Source organism: Poecilia formosa, unplaced genomic scaffold, assembly GCF_000485575.1.
Source record: "Poecilia formosa unplaced genomic scaffold, Poecilia_formosa-5.1.2 Scaffold55, whole genome shotgun sequence".
In the NCBI taxonomy this organism is placed as follows: domain Eukaryota; kingdom Metazoa; phylum Chordata; class Actinopteri; order Cyprinodontiformes; family Poeciliidae; genus Poecilia; species Poecilia formosa.
In genome coordinates, this window is record NW_006799994.1 from 308,638 (window position 1) to 324,111 (window position 15,474).

Consider the following 15,474-nt stretch of genomic DNA (forward strand, 5'->3'; position numbering starts at 1 on the left):
GCAGCTCCAAAGTCGAGCCGAGCTGGTTAAAAGCAAGCTTTCATGGCCTTTAAAAATTAAACCGCACACACTCGAGCTCAGTGGTGTATTTTGACAGTGTGTGATGACCGTGGGTAAAGCACTTAAGCTGCTGTAATTAGCCTGATCGCTGTGGCGGCTGAAGATGGCTTCTTTCATCCCCTCACTTCACAAACTGGCACGACGCACTAAAACACACTCGGGCGAGGAAAAAGTAAACACACACCACTGATATGTCTGTTACATAGGAGCACAGAGGCGTGGGGGAGGATGAGTTACACACACAAACACCGGGAGAAGCACTGCGAACACACACACACACACACACACATACAAAAAGTGTGTGTGGGGGCTCACAGCAGTGACAAGAGGAGGAAAAAAATGGCTCAATCTTGGAGACGTACCAAAAGTTTAAAAATTCAAGCCCCCTTCTGCTGAGTATTTTAATTCACCTGACTGTCTTCGTCTCTTTCTGTCCACTTTGGACGTGAAACCAGGAGCAAAAGTGTTTTTAGCCAAAGATTGCATGTCAGTAAGAGATTTAAGCTGCAGGTGGAACTACTTTCTTGCACTTTAAGCTTTTATTTGGAGTTAAATGAGGGTCATAAAGTTCATGCAGGAAACAAAGAAATAAAAGTTAAACATGACACATGTTGAAGTTTCTTTAAAATAAAGTGAAGTAAGGCAAAAGATTTAATGTAGATAAGTTTGATATTTTCAAGTTTTTTGTTGAATTTAGTTTTTTTAATGTGTTTTCCCACCAGGAAAGTCCTATAGTCAGCTTGTTTGGTCGAAACTAAAAGCCAACGTTTTTTTTTTTTTTTGTTTTTTTTTTCATTTACTGGTTTGCTTTCACATTGTGCTTTTTGAAGGGAGATTGTAATTTCTAAACAAAGCGACAATTATAATTGGCCAGAAATAAAAAGTTTCTGTGTCAGATGAGGGGTTTTTTCGACTTCATCAAATTTAGTGTGCATCGTGAAGCTGCGAAGGAAACACATCAGTCACATGATCAACAATCGGATGTTACTACTGGCAAAAAAGACGAAGAAGAAGAAGACAGGAAGTGGTTGGGGATGATGGCGCAGCTTGTTTTTTAATGAATTATTTACGACAAACTTATTTATGTGTGACTTAAATTGCATTTCTTATTTAATGGAAACACTGCAATTGTGAAATTGTGTTTTTTGGACATCAGATTAGTAGCGACAAAGTTTTGCGCGCATTTAAAATGTAAATGCTGCTAAACAGCTTTATTCTCAGCTTTCTGGTTTAAATCTAACGACAACATTTCTGTTTCACATATCTTTTTTTTCTCCCAAATAAACATTTTGACCCCAGTTCAGTTCCATATATTTAGTAAAAAAAAACAGAAAATCACAATGCAATCAAGTGCAATCAAGTTTATGTTTTGCAAAATTTACATTTAATCCAATGCAATTAGATTCAGATTCAAATCCAAATGTTTTATGGTTGGATGTTAAGACACGGGTTACTAAGATGTCAGAACTTTTGACGAAAGTGCAGAAATCCAAAGGGGAGAGCAACTAAAAAATAGCTTAGTGGTTGACAAAAACAGGTAAAAGACTCATAAAATGAAGGAAAAATGGCCAGAGAGTAAAATCAAAGAGTCAGAGAAAAAGAAAGGCATGCAGTGGAGTCGAGCTAGGGCTGAACAAAGAGCTACAGTAACAGTCTGCTGGACTTACAGCACACACACTCCCTGAGCTCTGGTTATGAAGTAAGTGTGTGTGTGTGCAGGTGTGTGTGTGTGTGAGCCGGCTGCTGTGAGGATCCCCATAGGTGGCCACCCTTTCAGCAGTCCGACTGCCAACTCATAAACCCCCAACATCCAGCTCCTCCTGCAGAGAGGAGGGGGGAGCTCAGAGGAGGAGGAAATAAAAAGGAGGAAAATTAGGGAGGGGTTATTATCATATTTATTCTCAGGAAAAGGAGTTACAGTAATACCAATTTAAATGCACTGTGATTGTGATAAACCAACTGGTTATGTTTGGAAACTCCAAAAACTTTCTGTGCTGCATTTCCGGCAGTTCGTTCCATTAAATAATGCAAATATGTTTAAGCTATTACAGACATTTTCACTACATAATGCAGCTTCAGTGAAGCAGCTGAAAGACTAAGTCTGGTTAATCGAAAATACTTTACTGTATAAATGCTGCTGTGACATGTCCCTCTCACTTTTGTGAATGAGTGCCTGATTAATCGTTGTGCTTTCTCCTTGCGGTTGATTGGCTGGAAGGGATTTTAAAGGAACAAGCCCCTCCCACCAGGCGAGTGAGGGAGTTCAGATGAGTAACCTGCCTGTTTGCGTCACTCTGAGCATCGTTCCTGCTCCTGTTTTAATAGATGCCATATTTTGTCCTTAATCCACCTGTTAGATCTGGGAATCGTTGGCTAAGCTGGGTTTTCTGGTTTTTGGTTGTAGGGTAAGATCCTAAGGCAAAGTGAGGAGAACGGCCCGAATCCGACGGCCAACTGCTGACTGGTTGGTGACTTCTCCCACTATTTTGTTTATTTTGCCACGACTCCCAATAGCTGTGTGTCCAGACTTGGGTTTAATAAAACGTCAATTGGTCTGGACTCCTTATGTTGTGTGTCCTGTGTGGTTGCAAACCACCACAAACCTTTATGTCTAAATCCGCTTATCCCTAGAAAGTATCACGATATAAACGTTTCATATCAGTCGATACTGATAATTATTGATTAGTTTTTTGTTTTAAATATCTGAAATACTGCCAAGCTACAGTTTTTAGCTCGGCAGTATTTCATTTATTTTTCAACAGTTATGAGGCATAGTGGCAAAACCTTAAACTGCTGCTGCGCAAGTTACTCAATGGGTTGTTGCTAGGTAACCAAAGAGTGAGAGAGTTGCTGGGTAACCAAAAAGTGAGAGAGTTGCTAGGTAACCAAAGAGTGAGAGAGTTGCTGGATAACCAAAAAGTGAGAAAGTTGCTAGGTAACCAAAAAGTGAGAGAGTTGCTGGGTAACCAAAAAGTGAGAGAGTTGCTAGGTAACCAAAAAGTGAGAGAGTTGCTAGGTAACCAAAGAGTGAGAGAGTTGCTAGGTAACCAAAGAGTGAGAGAGTTGCTGGGTAACCAAAAAGTGAGAGTTGCTAGGTAACCAAAGAGTGAGAGAGTTGCTAGGTAACCAAAGAGTGAGACAGTTGATGCCACCAACTTTGCTTAGCTAGCTGTGAGGTTGAGCAGCTAAAGTCTTTCCTCTGCCTACATCCCCCAAAATCCAGTGTGGTTCTGGCTTAGGGTTCACTCTATATTTTGATAATTGAATATTCTATCAGAGGTATTATCTATGCATATTGATCATGTGTCTGTTGTGACATATACTGTTATTGATTGAATGTGTTTATTAATGACGGTCTCTTTAAAATTCAGGACAAAAAAGCCCAGCTGCAACAGTTTTACTGGCAAAAGACCAACAGGAAGATGTTAGCTAAGCCTGTGAACTTTGACCTTCCCAGACAAACATTACTATTTCTTTGTGTTTTCAATTAGCAATTAGCAGCCATAGCAACATCTGCAGTCCTGATGTAAATATTTACATTTAAAAACTGCCAGTAGGGTGCACCGGTGAGTAAGTCATGCATTCCCCTTTCACACCTCTACATGCACCTTCTCTCTGCCTTTTAAATTTCCCCGCTGGGAAGAATGAAGTGAAATGAGTTGAACTGAGTCGTCACGTCACCATGGTAACGCCGAACGTCCACCACCGTGTCAGTTGTTATGGTAATCGTCGTATGGCCCGGCAGTGAAGCCTTTTTGGTATGTGAGGAAGCATTTTATTGTGTATCTGAATGCAGATGGAAGATTGGAGTGTGTGTTTTCCTGTGTGTGAGTGTGTGGATGTGTGTGGTTGCACGTAGGAGTGAGGTTGGGGGGGCACCATGCCCCGAGGCGCTCGCTGCTTAGCGGTGGGCTAACGGGCCGCAGAGCAACCCTCGTCCTCACCCTGATCGATGCGGTGTGTAACAAACGTATGTAAGTGTGTGTCTCGTTAGCAGGAAGCAACATAGAGTCCAGGGACACACACCCTCCACACACACACTTTATTCCCTGCCCAGGGACACACAGAGGTCCCAGGACCAAACACACACACACACACACACACAGTGACTCCTCCCTGGTTTTCGGTCGCTCTCCGACACACAGTATGCATACACAATGAGTACACACAGAGCAGAGCGCTGGAGCAGCACGGCACATGCAACGCAAACACACCCGGGAAGGGCGCTAGGCCTGTCGCGATAAACAATAAATCACTTAATCGCACGATAAATTAAACCTATCGACCTCATTTTAATTATCGGCTTTATCGTCTTTTCCTGCCTTTTTTTCTTTCTCTTGATGACACTGAATGAAAAAAGGCTCAGCTCCGGTCTCTCCACTGACCCTCCCTTCCTCATTTCCTCGGTCTAATGTCCAGCGCACATGACACGAGTTGCGGCCCATTTTCAAAACCTGAGAGACCATCATTAGTCGACAGAAATCCTAGGTATAACGGTTCGATCGGGTTTGATCGTGCCGTGTGGTGTCCAGCCACATGGGCACAAAATAATGGCTACAAGTCCAGTTAACTAATTTTAAAACCAGGCATTAATCAATGCTTTACTAGAATCTACCTGTATTGCATGTGGATAGAGTCAGCGTAAAGTCCTGACTGAATGAAAATCATTATAACCTATTTATGTCACGTTAACGAAGAACAGCTGAAAACCTACCGGGTTTATTAACTGCGGTAGCAATTTGGCTCCAACTCCTCCCCTTGTCATTTCTACATTCTTTGCATGAAACGTTGAATAAATATTAATGTTGTTTCCACATATCATCTCCGATGTCCGCTGGACTTCGGGTTGCGCCGTGTCAGCTGTTTGGGATTCCCCTCCGTTATTTCCCCCAAAAAACAAGGAGGAGAATCCTCGCTTTCTGATTGGCTACCTGTCACATTCAACAGGCTGCGTTAAGCTCCCAGTCGGGGAAAAACCCCTGATTTAGATCGGAGCGGCCACGACGATCTACCGTAACCCACCATACACTGCAGGATGATCGGTTACGAAATCACCAGCGACAATCTTAGATCGGCCAACGATCTAAGATTATCGTAAGGGGAAAATAGGGGCAAAAAAATGGTGTAGTGTGAACTACTGCATTAGGTAGTCGGATGTGCCCATCTTCTCTATTTAAATGTAGTGATTACTGAAGGGCAATACAGACTTCATAATCTGCACTCTTTTGGTTGAATGCAGTATTTATTTCCACTTTGGCTTCATGTTGTTTAGTTTTTATTCAAGTACGTTTTTTGTTAATGAGGACTGAGAATCTTTTATTTTTGTTTTTGGTTGTTTTGTTTATTTTGGTTGTTTAGTTTATCAGTTCCAGTGTTATGTGTTCTTTTGAAATAAAGTGCATCTATCTATGGCAGGAAATCACATGCAATATTAGTCATTTCCATTAAATCAGTGTCAAAAGGTCTTGAAACAATATTATCGTTTATCACAATAATTTTTTAGACAATTAATCGTCCAGGAAAATTTGTTATCGTGACAGGCCTAGACGGCGCCTCCAGGTGTTTCCACTGAGGAGGAGATAAAAACGGCCGGAGAAAAAGATAAAAAAGGGTCACATCTTATATTTACACACATTAAGACTACCTGTATCTGTTTACAGAGGTAGTTACATTTACTCAGTCACATTAAGTTACTTTTAGGAGTAGATTTACTACATTGTACTTTTTACTTGAGCAATTTTAGTATGAAGTATCTCTACTCTTACCTGAGTAGATTCTGGATACTTTACCTTCAATGAATGGAGATTAAGCTCGTTTTAATGCAAAATTTACCAAAAACTGACACACCCACGTGCAGTTTGTGTTAAAGTTCGTGTTTCCGTCCGTCTTATGTATTTTTTTAGATATTAAATGACTGATAATTTGATCAGTTACTCAGTAATTACTTGAGTCATTTTGTAGATGGACACATTTTACTTTAACTTGAGTAAAATATGTTTAAGCAGTGATACTCTTACTTGAGTTTGGATACTCTGCCCTCCTCTGTTTGTGAGCAGAGCTGGACCAAACATCAGAAAGAGGGGCGGTGGCCCAGGGCTCCAATTTTGGAGACAACCATATTTTTTTTTTCTTTGTTTTTAAATAAATGCATGTTTCGCAAGCATTGTACTTTATATAAAACTCAAACCCAAATCCTGTGAGATGTATTATTTTAGGATTTATATGAATATAAAAAATATTTAAGAGTTTTAAAATTATGAGGTTGTAGTCAATTTTTGGATTTTTGGGGGGAACAACGTGGAATTGTTTCCTAGAGCGGACGTTCCCAAGCTTTTCCATGCTATGATCATCATCATTAACTACTGACTGGGAACCCCCTTTGCAAACTACAAAATATATAAAGAAACATCAACTTTCACAATGTTTTTTTATTCTCTATTCTTGATAATTATTACATTTGTTTAACATAAATGCTGCCTCACACTTTGATTTTTGTTGCCCATGCTATGCTAGCTTGAGCAGCAAAGCAGGTCGATAAATTTGACTGGCAGCTGATGATGTCCAATAACATTTCAATAAATGATTTTAACTTATATATTATAATGGCTTGAAATACAGATACATAAATTTGATTTTATGATAAAAAATAATTTTCTGATAAAAAAAAATTAGATTTTTTTTATTTTTGCTTTTTCCTGAGGCCCCACTAGCACCCCCTGGTGGTGCTAGTGCCAGATATTAAAGCTGTTGTATCGTAGCTTCAATATCTGTATTAAAGCTACGATACAACAGTTCATATCTGCTGATGTTTTGGGTACCTATTAACTTACTGTTAATAGGCATCGGTTAGGAATGTCACGATAAATTTTGCTGGACGATAAGTTGTCCCAGTAGTTATTGCGATAATCGATAATATTGATACGAGACCATTTTCAAGTAATATAATGATAATGATTTAGTAATAATGCAAGAACACATTCTCAAAGACCAATAAACTTTCAATTCTAATGAACATATAACACTGGAACTGGAAGACATTTTTAATATACAAAACAAGCAAAACAACAAATAAAATGAATTATGAAGACTAAAAAAAAACGGCCCTCAAAAAAAGAACTACTTGAGACCAAATCACCAGACTGAAGACTTTTGTCATCCAGTTTTTGGTAGAAAGAGAGAAAAAAGAGAAACAATAAATCATGCAAATGTAAATTATTAAGCTCATTTTAATTTATTATGCAATTAATTAATTTATTGTGTATTGCGACAGGACTAACACAAGTAAAATAGTTAATCTTCAGTGCATAAGGCACAAAGACTGCCTCCCGCCGAGGGGCCCAGGTCCTTGTAAATCCAGCCCTGGTGTAGAGTTTACATGTCAGCTATAAAATGTGGAGTTTTCCCAGCTGTCAGTGAACTCACCAGATGGAGCATCAAACTGGTTGTGGTGGTGTGTGCGTCCGAATAGGAGCTCTGATTTTGAAAAGTGTGAAAGTGGCCTGCCTTTCTGTCAAGGACACCTTTAATTACAACAGCAGGGGTCCCACTGTCTGTGTTTTATAGACAGTTGCTGCTGATTAATAAAATAAAAATGTCAGGATTTTCAAACACAGCCACAAAAAAGCTCAATTATTTCTTTGACGTGTCCTTTTATCTACATTGGTAGATTATTAGAAAGAGTCAAAAGTGTAAAAAACAATTAGAAAAACTCATAAAAACAAGTTTCTGTATCACCGTTTTGAAAGGACTCCAAATATCCGGTCCACAACAAGGTTGTCACAAACTAAAATACAAACATTTCAAACTTGACACAATACTAAGAAAAATATTCAATACTAGTTTAGATATCAAGTCGACATGTTTTGAACGGACAGAGTTATTTGTCAGCAACATCAAAAATCACAATTACAATGTGATAAAATTTTAGTCTCTGTATAATTAGAGCAAAACCAATCAGTAGGGTAGAATTTAACCCTCATTTAGAACTACATAATTTAAAATGTCACTTTCCTGTTTGGCAAAAATAGTAAACAAGATAACACTGAGATTAAGTGTTAATATTTATAACGATAAAGTATTACTCCCTTTATAGGACAAATTTTCCCCATAGTGTACAGTCTTATCTTGTATTCTGTTAACTAGGTATGCTTAAGTTACTGTTTAAATTGTTACCGGTAAACCTGAATTTTACTGTAGTATATTTCTACTTAATATCCTTTATGAAAGTGTGCACCTTTAAGTCAGTTGCGCAAATATTTTATTTTATTACAGCTGCTTATTTTTAAATTTATACAAATAATTTTAAGAACTGTGGGATAAATAAAGGCTCGTGTTAGACTAAAATAAAATGTTTCAAAACAAAGATGGATTTGAATCATTTATTAAAACAGTTTTTACAGTGTAAACAAGGATCTGGTCCATCCAGAGGTATTTAATAAAAGCTCTGTAGAAGCAGGCTGCACCGGTTCGTTTTGGAGCTTCACTATTTAAGCCGACCAAGCTGTTAGCTGGTTACCATTTCCCTCCGTTAACTTGTACCACAGTAGAACAAAATATATCAGAACTTCACAGCTGGTCAGACGGTTTGTAATCCTTTCCAGACTGATAAATGATAATGTTTCTTTGCTTTTAGTTTACTTCATGATGCTGTTTCTTTGGTTCTAGAGGGTTGGCAGCAAACTGGCTTGTGAAACTAAACTCCTAAAAAAAAACTAAGGCTCCACTTGGGTTGCTAGGTAACGGGCATAGGGTCAGCTGGGGTTGCTAGGAAACGGTGCACTGCCTGTTGATTGTGACTTAATATTCAGAAGGTTTTTGAAATGGCTCATGTTCCAGACACCAAAAAACATTAAGTTCTAAAAACCAGCTCAGTGTTTTTTTTAAGTCCTTGGGCTGTTTTTAGGGAGCATTCACACCAACTCTGGTTAGTCCACTTTAATCCAACTCTGGTCTATTTGAATAGAAAGTCCGGTTTGTTTGGGGAGGTCTGAATGAGTAATCGAACTCTGATGAGGACTAAAAATGCGAACTCTGGTCAGTTTAAAAACCTTGGTGTTGGTTCTGTAAAAGTGAACTCTGCATTACAATGCTTACATGAACACCAAGCGGACCAGAGGCGGAAGTGGATTACAGCGCAGAGCATTCTGGGTACATACAACCGAAACAAAGGTGCAAGTCTAATGCTAGAGGGAGAAATGGTTTGTGGTCTTTAACCAAAGACAAAAGACAAATCCTACAACCACTAAAATCTCAGTGGTTCTTGGTGCAGCACCCCCACAGGCCGGAGGGGGAACAGGTTTTTTTCTTTATTAGTTTGGATTGTTTGACACAGTGCAGTGTGAAAGCAAACCACACAAGCTGAAAATGCAACAAAGTTTCCAATTTTGGTCCCAAATCAAACTGAGTCTTCCGGACTATCAGGTGTGAAAACAGCCTATGTTAACAGAGAAGTACAAATTTGCATAACAGGTCCCCTTTCATTCAAGATTTACCAAAGGGAACAATTAAATGTTACATAGGGTCAGGTTGGTTTTGATGGGTTTTTGTCTTAATAAATGAAATAAAAAATTTAAACAAACTTTTCTATTTACTCAGGTTAACTTTGTCCAGTTTAAATTGGGTTGAATTTGAGAAATAAGACACTCATCTAATTATTTACAATGTGCAAAAGGGTATGTTCAAAATCTTTAAGAAATGGACTCAGATTTAAGTTTATTCTCCCTGGAAAAGTGACCTACATGTAGTCTCTTAAAATGTTGTCCGTGAAACAGGAGGAGGAAAGTTGAATAGGCCTTCTTTTTCTTTGGAATCTGTAATTAACATCAAACTCAGGTTTATTTTCTTCCTGCAGACCAGAAATGATGGGACTTCTGGGACCTCACACACACTCAGAAGGAGCATCATTAAAAACAATTTTCACACATTAAATTACAACATTAAGTGGCTAACGGCTACAACAGCACCAAGCTATTAAACTTTATGATCGCCATTACGGAGGACGATTATAGTTTGAATGCTCAGACAGCAGGAAAGGTGCGCAGAAGGTAATTTAGACAGATGCACTGAAATGCATCATGTCATACGTTTTCATTCAGCAATATTCACATCATATTTCTGCGTCTGACACTGATTGCACACTGTTGATGCTAAATGTCACTTCTACGGCTTCATTAGTCCTCCCAGTATGCAACAATGAGAAAATGAGACAATCTGCTAAACACAGAAAATATCCAGGCAGAAATAAGAAAGCTGAAGGGAGTCAGAGAAATAGAAAAGGGAAAACAAATGACAGATGACAGAGACGGAGGAGCGAAAAGCCTGACTCTGTGTGTGTGTGAATAATTCAGGTCCATGGAGAGGACAGCATGCTGGGGTAATGAGGAGGACACACATCGATACCAAATATTGCTTGTGGGAAGTTATCGATCCAAAAGCCGTTTGTCCACACTTTAATCATGGGGACGAGTGGACAGCGAGACGGACAGCGAGACGGATGTCTTATAAAAGACAGCTGGACTTTAAGAACTGGAGAAGCGGTGCTGACAGAAAGCAGCTCGATTCTGGATGTTTCAGATTTTTCCACCTGTCAACATTGGGTGCGTTCACACTGCAGCCTGAAGTGACTCAATTCCGATTTTTTTGACGTAGTGCGACCTGTATCCGATCTTTTCATGGCAGTGTGAACAGCACAGGTCGGATTCTTTTTCGAATGTGACCCATATCCGATACGTATCCGATTCAAATGCGACCTAACGTTCAGGTCGCTTTCATCCGAACTGAACGTCACTGATGCTCAACAAATCTCACTATTCTGCGTCCTGATGAGCGCAAGTGGGAAGAAAAACAACAACCATGACGGACTATAATGAGGATTAAGTTGTTAATATGCTGCTCCGGCCGGACAACAACTTCAAATATGTAAGCTAAGCTCCACCGTTAGCCTCCATGTTTACTTCCGCAAACACTGAGCACTTCTTCTTTTTTATGGTGGTTGCCAGAACACTGAGAATGCTGACGCTATGGCGCCCTCTACTGCGCATGCGGAACACTTCAGGTCGTTTGCCCGTTTACACTGCAGAACGCATACAGGTCGCATTTACTGGCAGTGTGAACGGCCCCGGCAAAAAAATCGGAATTGCCAAAAAATCGGAATTGAGTCACTTCAGGCTGCAGTGTGAACACGCCCATGGTGGCATCGCTGATTAGAGGGATCTTTGACCTTCCCTCTTTTTCATACCAAACATTTCTTTTCTAAAAAAAAAAAAAAATTACAAATGACAGAAAATATTTTTAAAATGTAGCTTTTATTTCAATCATCTCTTCTGTGAAATGTACAATGAAGTATCAAGGCCAAGCTAGGATAATTTTTGTTTAGCTAAATACAGTCACTGTATTTGCAGAATAAAGACACAGTTTTTTATCAGAAAAATTAAAATTAGCACAAAAGTTTTTTTAATGAAAGAAAATTCTGTTATGTTTCTAAACAGAACAGGAAAAAGAGCATTTTTCATCCCAAACCAGACTCAGTTTGGACTGTTTCTCTTCTTCCATTGTGGGATACCGCCGCCATATTTGTTTCTGTATCAACTGGCTCCGTTTAAGGATGACCAGTGGTGCCCTCTGCTGGATGGTGGCCGAAATACACCAAAAAAAGGTCTAAGCGGTCGCTATGAGTTAATCAACTGGAGCTCATTTTAATCTAATAATCAGAGGTGGACAGAGTACCCAGTATGAGCAGTGATCCTTCAACATATTTTTACCCAAGTAAAAGTAAAAAGTACATCATAGTAAAAATACTCCTAAAAGTACTTCTGTTTTCAGAAAAGTCACTCGAGTAAATGTAATTGAGTAAATGTAACTAGTTACTACCCACGTCTGAGTTGTTTGTATCTCTATCTGTGACCTTGAATAAAACAGGAAGTGCCTGAGAGTTAGCTGCATGTTCTGGTTCGTCCAGCTTGGTTCTGAACGTCAGAACCTCCTGGAAACGCTCACAAAGTCAAAAATAACAAACTGAACACCACCGCCCCCCCTTTGAACCATCAGACCTCCCTTCGGTTGCAACATTTCACATCTTTTCATGCACGTCTGGGTACACACACCCACACACACACAGACAGATTCCCAGCCCCTTTCTTTTGGTGTCACAGTGTCAGATATTCCAGGTTAGGGAGAACACTGGGGAAATTACACTTCTGCCGAGGCCCCGAGTGCTGTGTGTGCAGGAGAAAAAGGGGAAACGTCTCTGGGGTAAACCTGTTACCTCGAGGGGAGGGGGGTTTGACGGACAATGAAGAGGATGAGAGTGTGTTTGGGGTGGGGGGAGGATGATGATGGAGTGCAGGAGAGAAGCTGCGGGGATTAAAGATGAAGAGGACAGAGGAACAGAAGCCAACTCTGCCCGACCGGTCCCTTCGCTTCTCATTATGTGGGAGAGGATTTCCCATCACCGAGCCCAAGACGCATCTCCAATCTTAACCTGCGTCTACTGCTGCGGCGGTGACCAGCCGACCGACCGACCAACGCAGACGGAATAAAATATATCTGTTTGTTTCTGTGCACAAGAATCCAGCTGGAGCCTGAAAGCCGTCGCTGAAACTGCTGATCTTTGTTTGGCGATGATATTAACTGCAGATGGATGTTAGCCGCGCAGTTCTTCGGTTAACTCAAGAGAAACTGGAACTTGAACAAACAGTCTGATTCCTTCATCTCAACCCCATCTGCAGCTTCGCATTTGTCTTGTTTTTTTTTGTCGCAGCAGAAATCCAAAACAAGCTCCTATTTCCATGTTTGGCAACACAGATGCCCTCACAATCGTCTTCTTTCTTCTCTAGGTTGCAACTATTTCTGCATAAACTTGATAACCTGAAGGTTTTTTGGGAAAATTATGTTCAGCTTCTTACCAAAAACGGAGATTGGCAGAAATTATTGCTGATTCTAGCATAAAGCCTTTGTTAATTAGAGCTAAACGAAAAAATATATAATTAGTGGACATAACAATTAAAGAACATTTGATCAATTTAAAAACAAATTTCTTTAACTCTTGATGCCCAAAGTATACTACTACACAGCAGTTTTCTTTCTAATATTTCAAATTTTAAGTATTTAAGCAATATTTCAATTATGATTTACATTATTCTATGTATGAAATAACAAATCTTTGATATAATGATGATAACATTAATAATAAAAGTCATTTTTTCTGTCCTAATAAGTAAATCACCACCTTTTCATACAGTTGAACCTCAGTATTTGTGCGGCTTTTTGACCACTGCCGCCTGTGAATACTTGACTTCTCCTCTAAAATCTCTTATATTTGGCTGCTTTAAGAGTTCAAAATCTAAATTTACAATCTTGTCAGAACTCCAGAAGATACTGCAGTCTTCCTTGAACTGTAATTAAAACTTCACTGTTGTCTTAATTTGACATTTTAAATGAATAATTCTCAAGTTTCGCCGAAATGAAAGGACTCGAATGCCAATTCAACGACTTAACCTGACAACCCAACAGCGATTTATATCTTTTTCTTCTGACGGTAAAGCACATAGTTTTAAAAAGTAAAGGGCAACAGTTTACCAAAGCAGGAAAGGCCTGAAGAAATCCTGCAATCAGCAGCTCAATTGTCTCAGTGACACAGGGACGCAGTCAAAGCATGTCGCCGGTCGCTCTTTAGCGCCAATCCTTGTGACTGATGCAGGTGCCTTTGTTCCACGTTTCCTGCGGCACTAAAAGCTCGGATTGAAAGTGGAGTGGTGGGAGGCGTTTCCAGAGCCTTTTTCCACAAAGCTGAATTGCTTTTGGCTCGGCGGTAAGTCTGACACAAAGTGGCACCGGGAATCAGACCTGCGGCCCCACCCGGCGCAGCCGCGGTGGGCCGGCACAAAGCGAACCCACACACCGACACGCCGAATGCCAATCATGCTATAAATACACACAATTACCGCCAATCACAGTCTTTTCCCGTCACACACTCACAAACACACAATTCCAACCTGCGGACACAGCGGCGCCCCGACCTCAGCCTCTCCTTCACCTGAACGCACCTGTAATTATACTTTGACAAGAGACGGACTGGAACCCGCCGCTGCAGCGCAAAGCGGGACTGTTTCTTTTTCTACATGATGTGTCGTGTTTTTTCGGTCAGAATGATGAGTTGACGCTCCGTTTTAACCTGTAAAGCAGCCCAATATGGCTACCCTAAACCTAAACCTAAACCGGCTCCTCCCTCGTGACGGAGCGTTGTTTCCGGTTTACACCACAAACATCCAGTCAGATTGAAATCAGGACTGTTTCTCAGACATAACATTAAACTGATCTGAGTTTCCTGAAGATACATTTTTAGTTTCTTTCCAGTGGATGAGACCATGTCTACCTGTACAGGTAATGACTGACATCTGTCCTGCTCCTTTACCTCATATCTGCCTCCGATTATGGAAAAAGTATCTTTAGCAACTCATCCTTACATGTTTTATCATGGAAACCCAAAGCAGCAGCATCTCCTTGGACAGTGCAGACGACAGTCCGGTAGATTCGGTTCCACTGGGGACCAAAATCACACTCCCTGAAATCACACCATGTCTCTGTGGCCTGAGAAAACGTTTCTTTTTCGTGAGAAATGAACCTTGGTGTCTAACAGAATCAAAAATGTAGCTCTTTACTATGGGCCCTTTGTCTAACAGCGTGTGACTCTTTCTCGGCCTTGGTAAAGCGTCTCAACATTCCTCATCTTTCATCTTCTTTCATCTTCTTGGAAAAAATCAACTTGATATGTAACAAGTCACTGCAGAGCAAAGAACTGACTGGTCTTTTAGTTTGTGCAACTGCTACTCCATAGTACTTACACAAACCATTTCGTTAAAGATTTTAGAGACAGAACGTTTTCCTAAAAAAAGATAACGGCTGGAACTGTGAATAAAGGAGGAATTGACACTAACAGATTATTTTAAAAACTTACAGAGTTCTGAACTACCTTCTTTAACATCAACAGGATCATCATCTGCAGAAAAATAAATTTCTCATCAAGCTAACTTTGACATCTTGGTCAGAAGGTGACATTTCTGCTAAAGTTAAGATTTCTAAAGGTCTACTCTAGCCAGCAAATTCAAATTCAAAATTCAGAAATACTTTATTGATCCCAAAAGGGAAATTAAACTCGTATCAGTTCAGATTCTTCAGTTATTGTAGACAGTGATGGCTATTGGCAGGAAAGATCTCCTGTATTATTGTATTACAGTTTTCTGTTAGATTTATTGTTAACAAAGGTTTGCTTGCCAAAGATGAGACTTGCATGTGTGACTGAGGTGCTGAGTTGCTGTTTCACAGCTTTGCTACATGACGGCTTAATTAGACCGGACGCTGGTGTAAATATCTGGCAAGAAAAATGACGTTATATGTAGGACAGACAGAAAAGTTTAA

General features: G+C 39.9%; 1 protein-coding gene across 4 annotated transcripts in view; it reads right to left on the bottom strand.

Annotated features, from left to right (window-relative positions):
- znf423 (zinc finger protein 423) overlaps nucleotides 1–15,474 on the bottom strand; it is a 181,448-nt gene that overhangs the window by 56,196 nt on the left and 109,778 nt on the right. The window contains exon 19 of one of the 4 annotated variants that reach the window (XM_016672049.1): nucleotides 11,496–11,693. The exons of the other annotated variants lie outside the window; for them this stretch is intronic. Within the exon in view, the coding sequence (XP_016527535.1) occupies nucleotides 11,539–11,693 (155 nt within the window). The 3' untranslated portion in view covers nucleotides 11,496–11,538. Of the gene's footprint in view, nucleotides 1–11,495; nucleotides 11,694–15,474 lie in introns of those variants that run through there. 4 annotated transcript variants of the gene reach the window in all.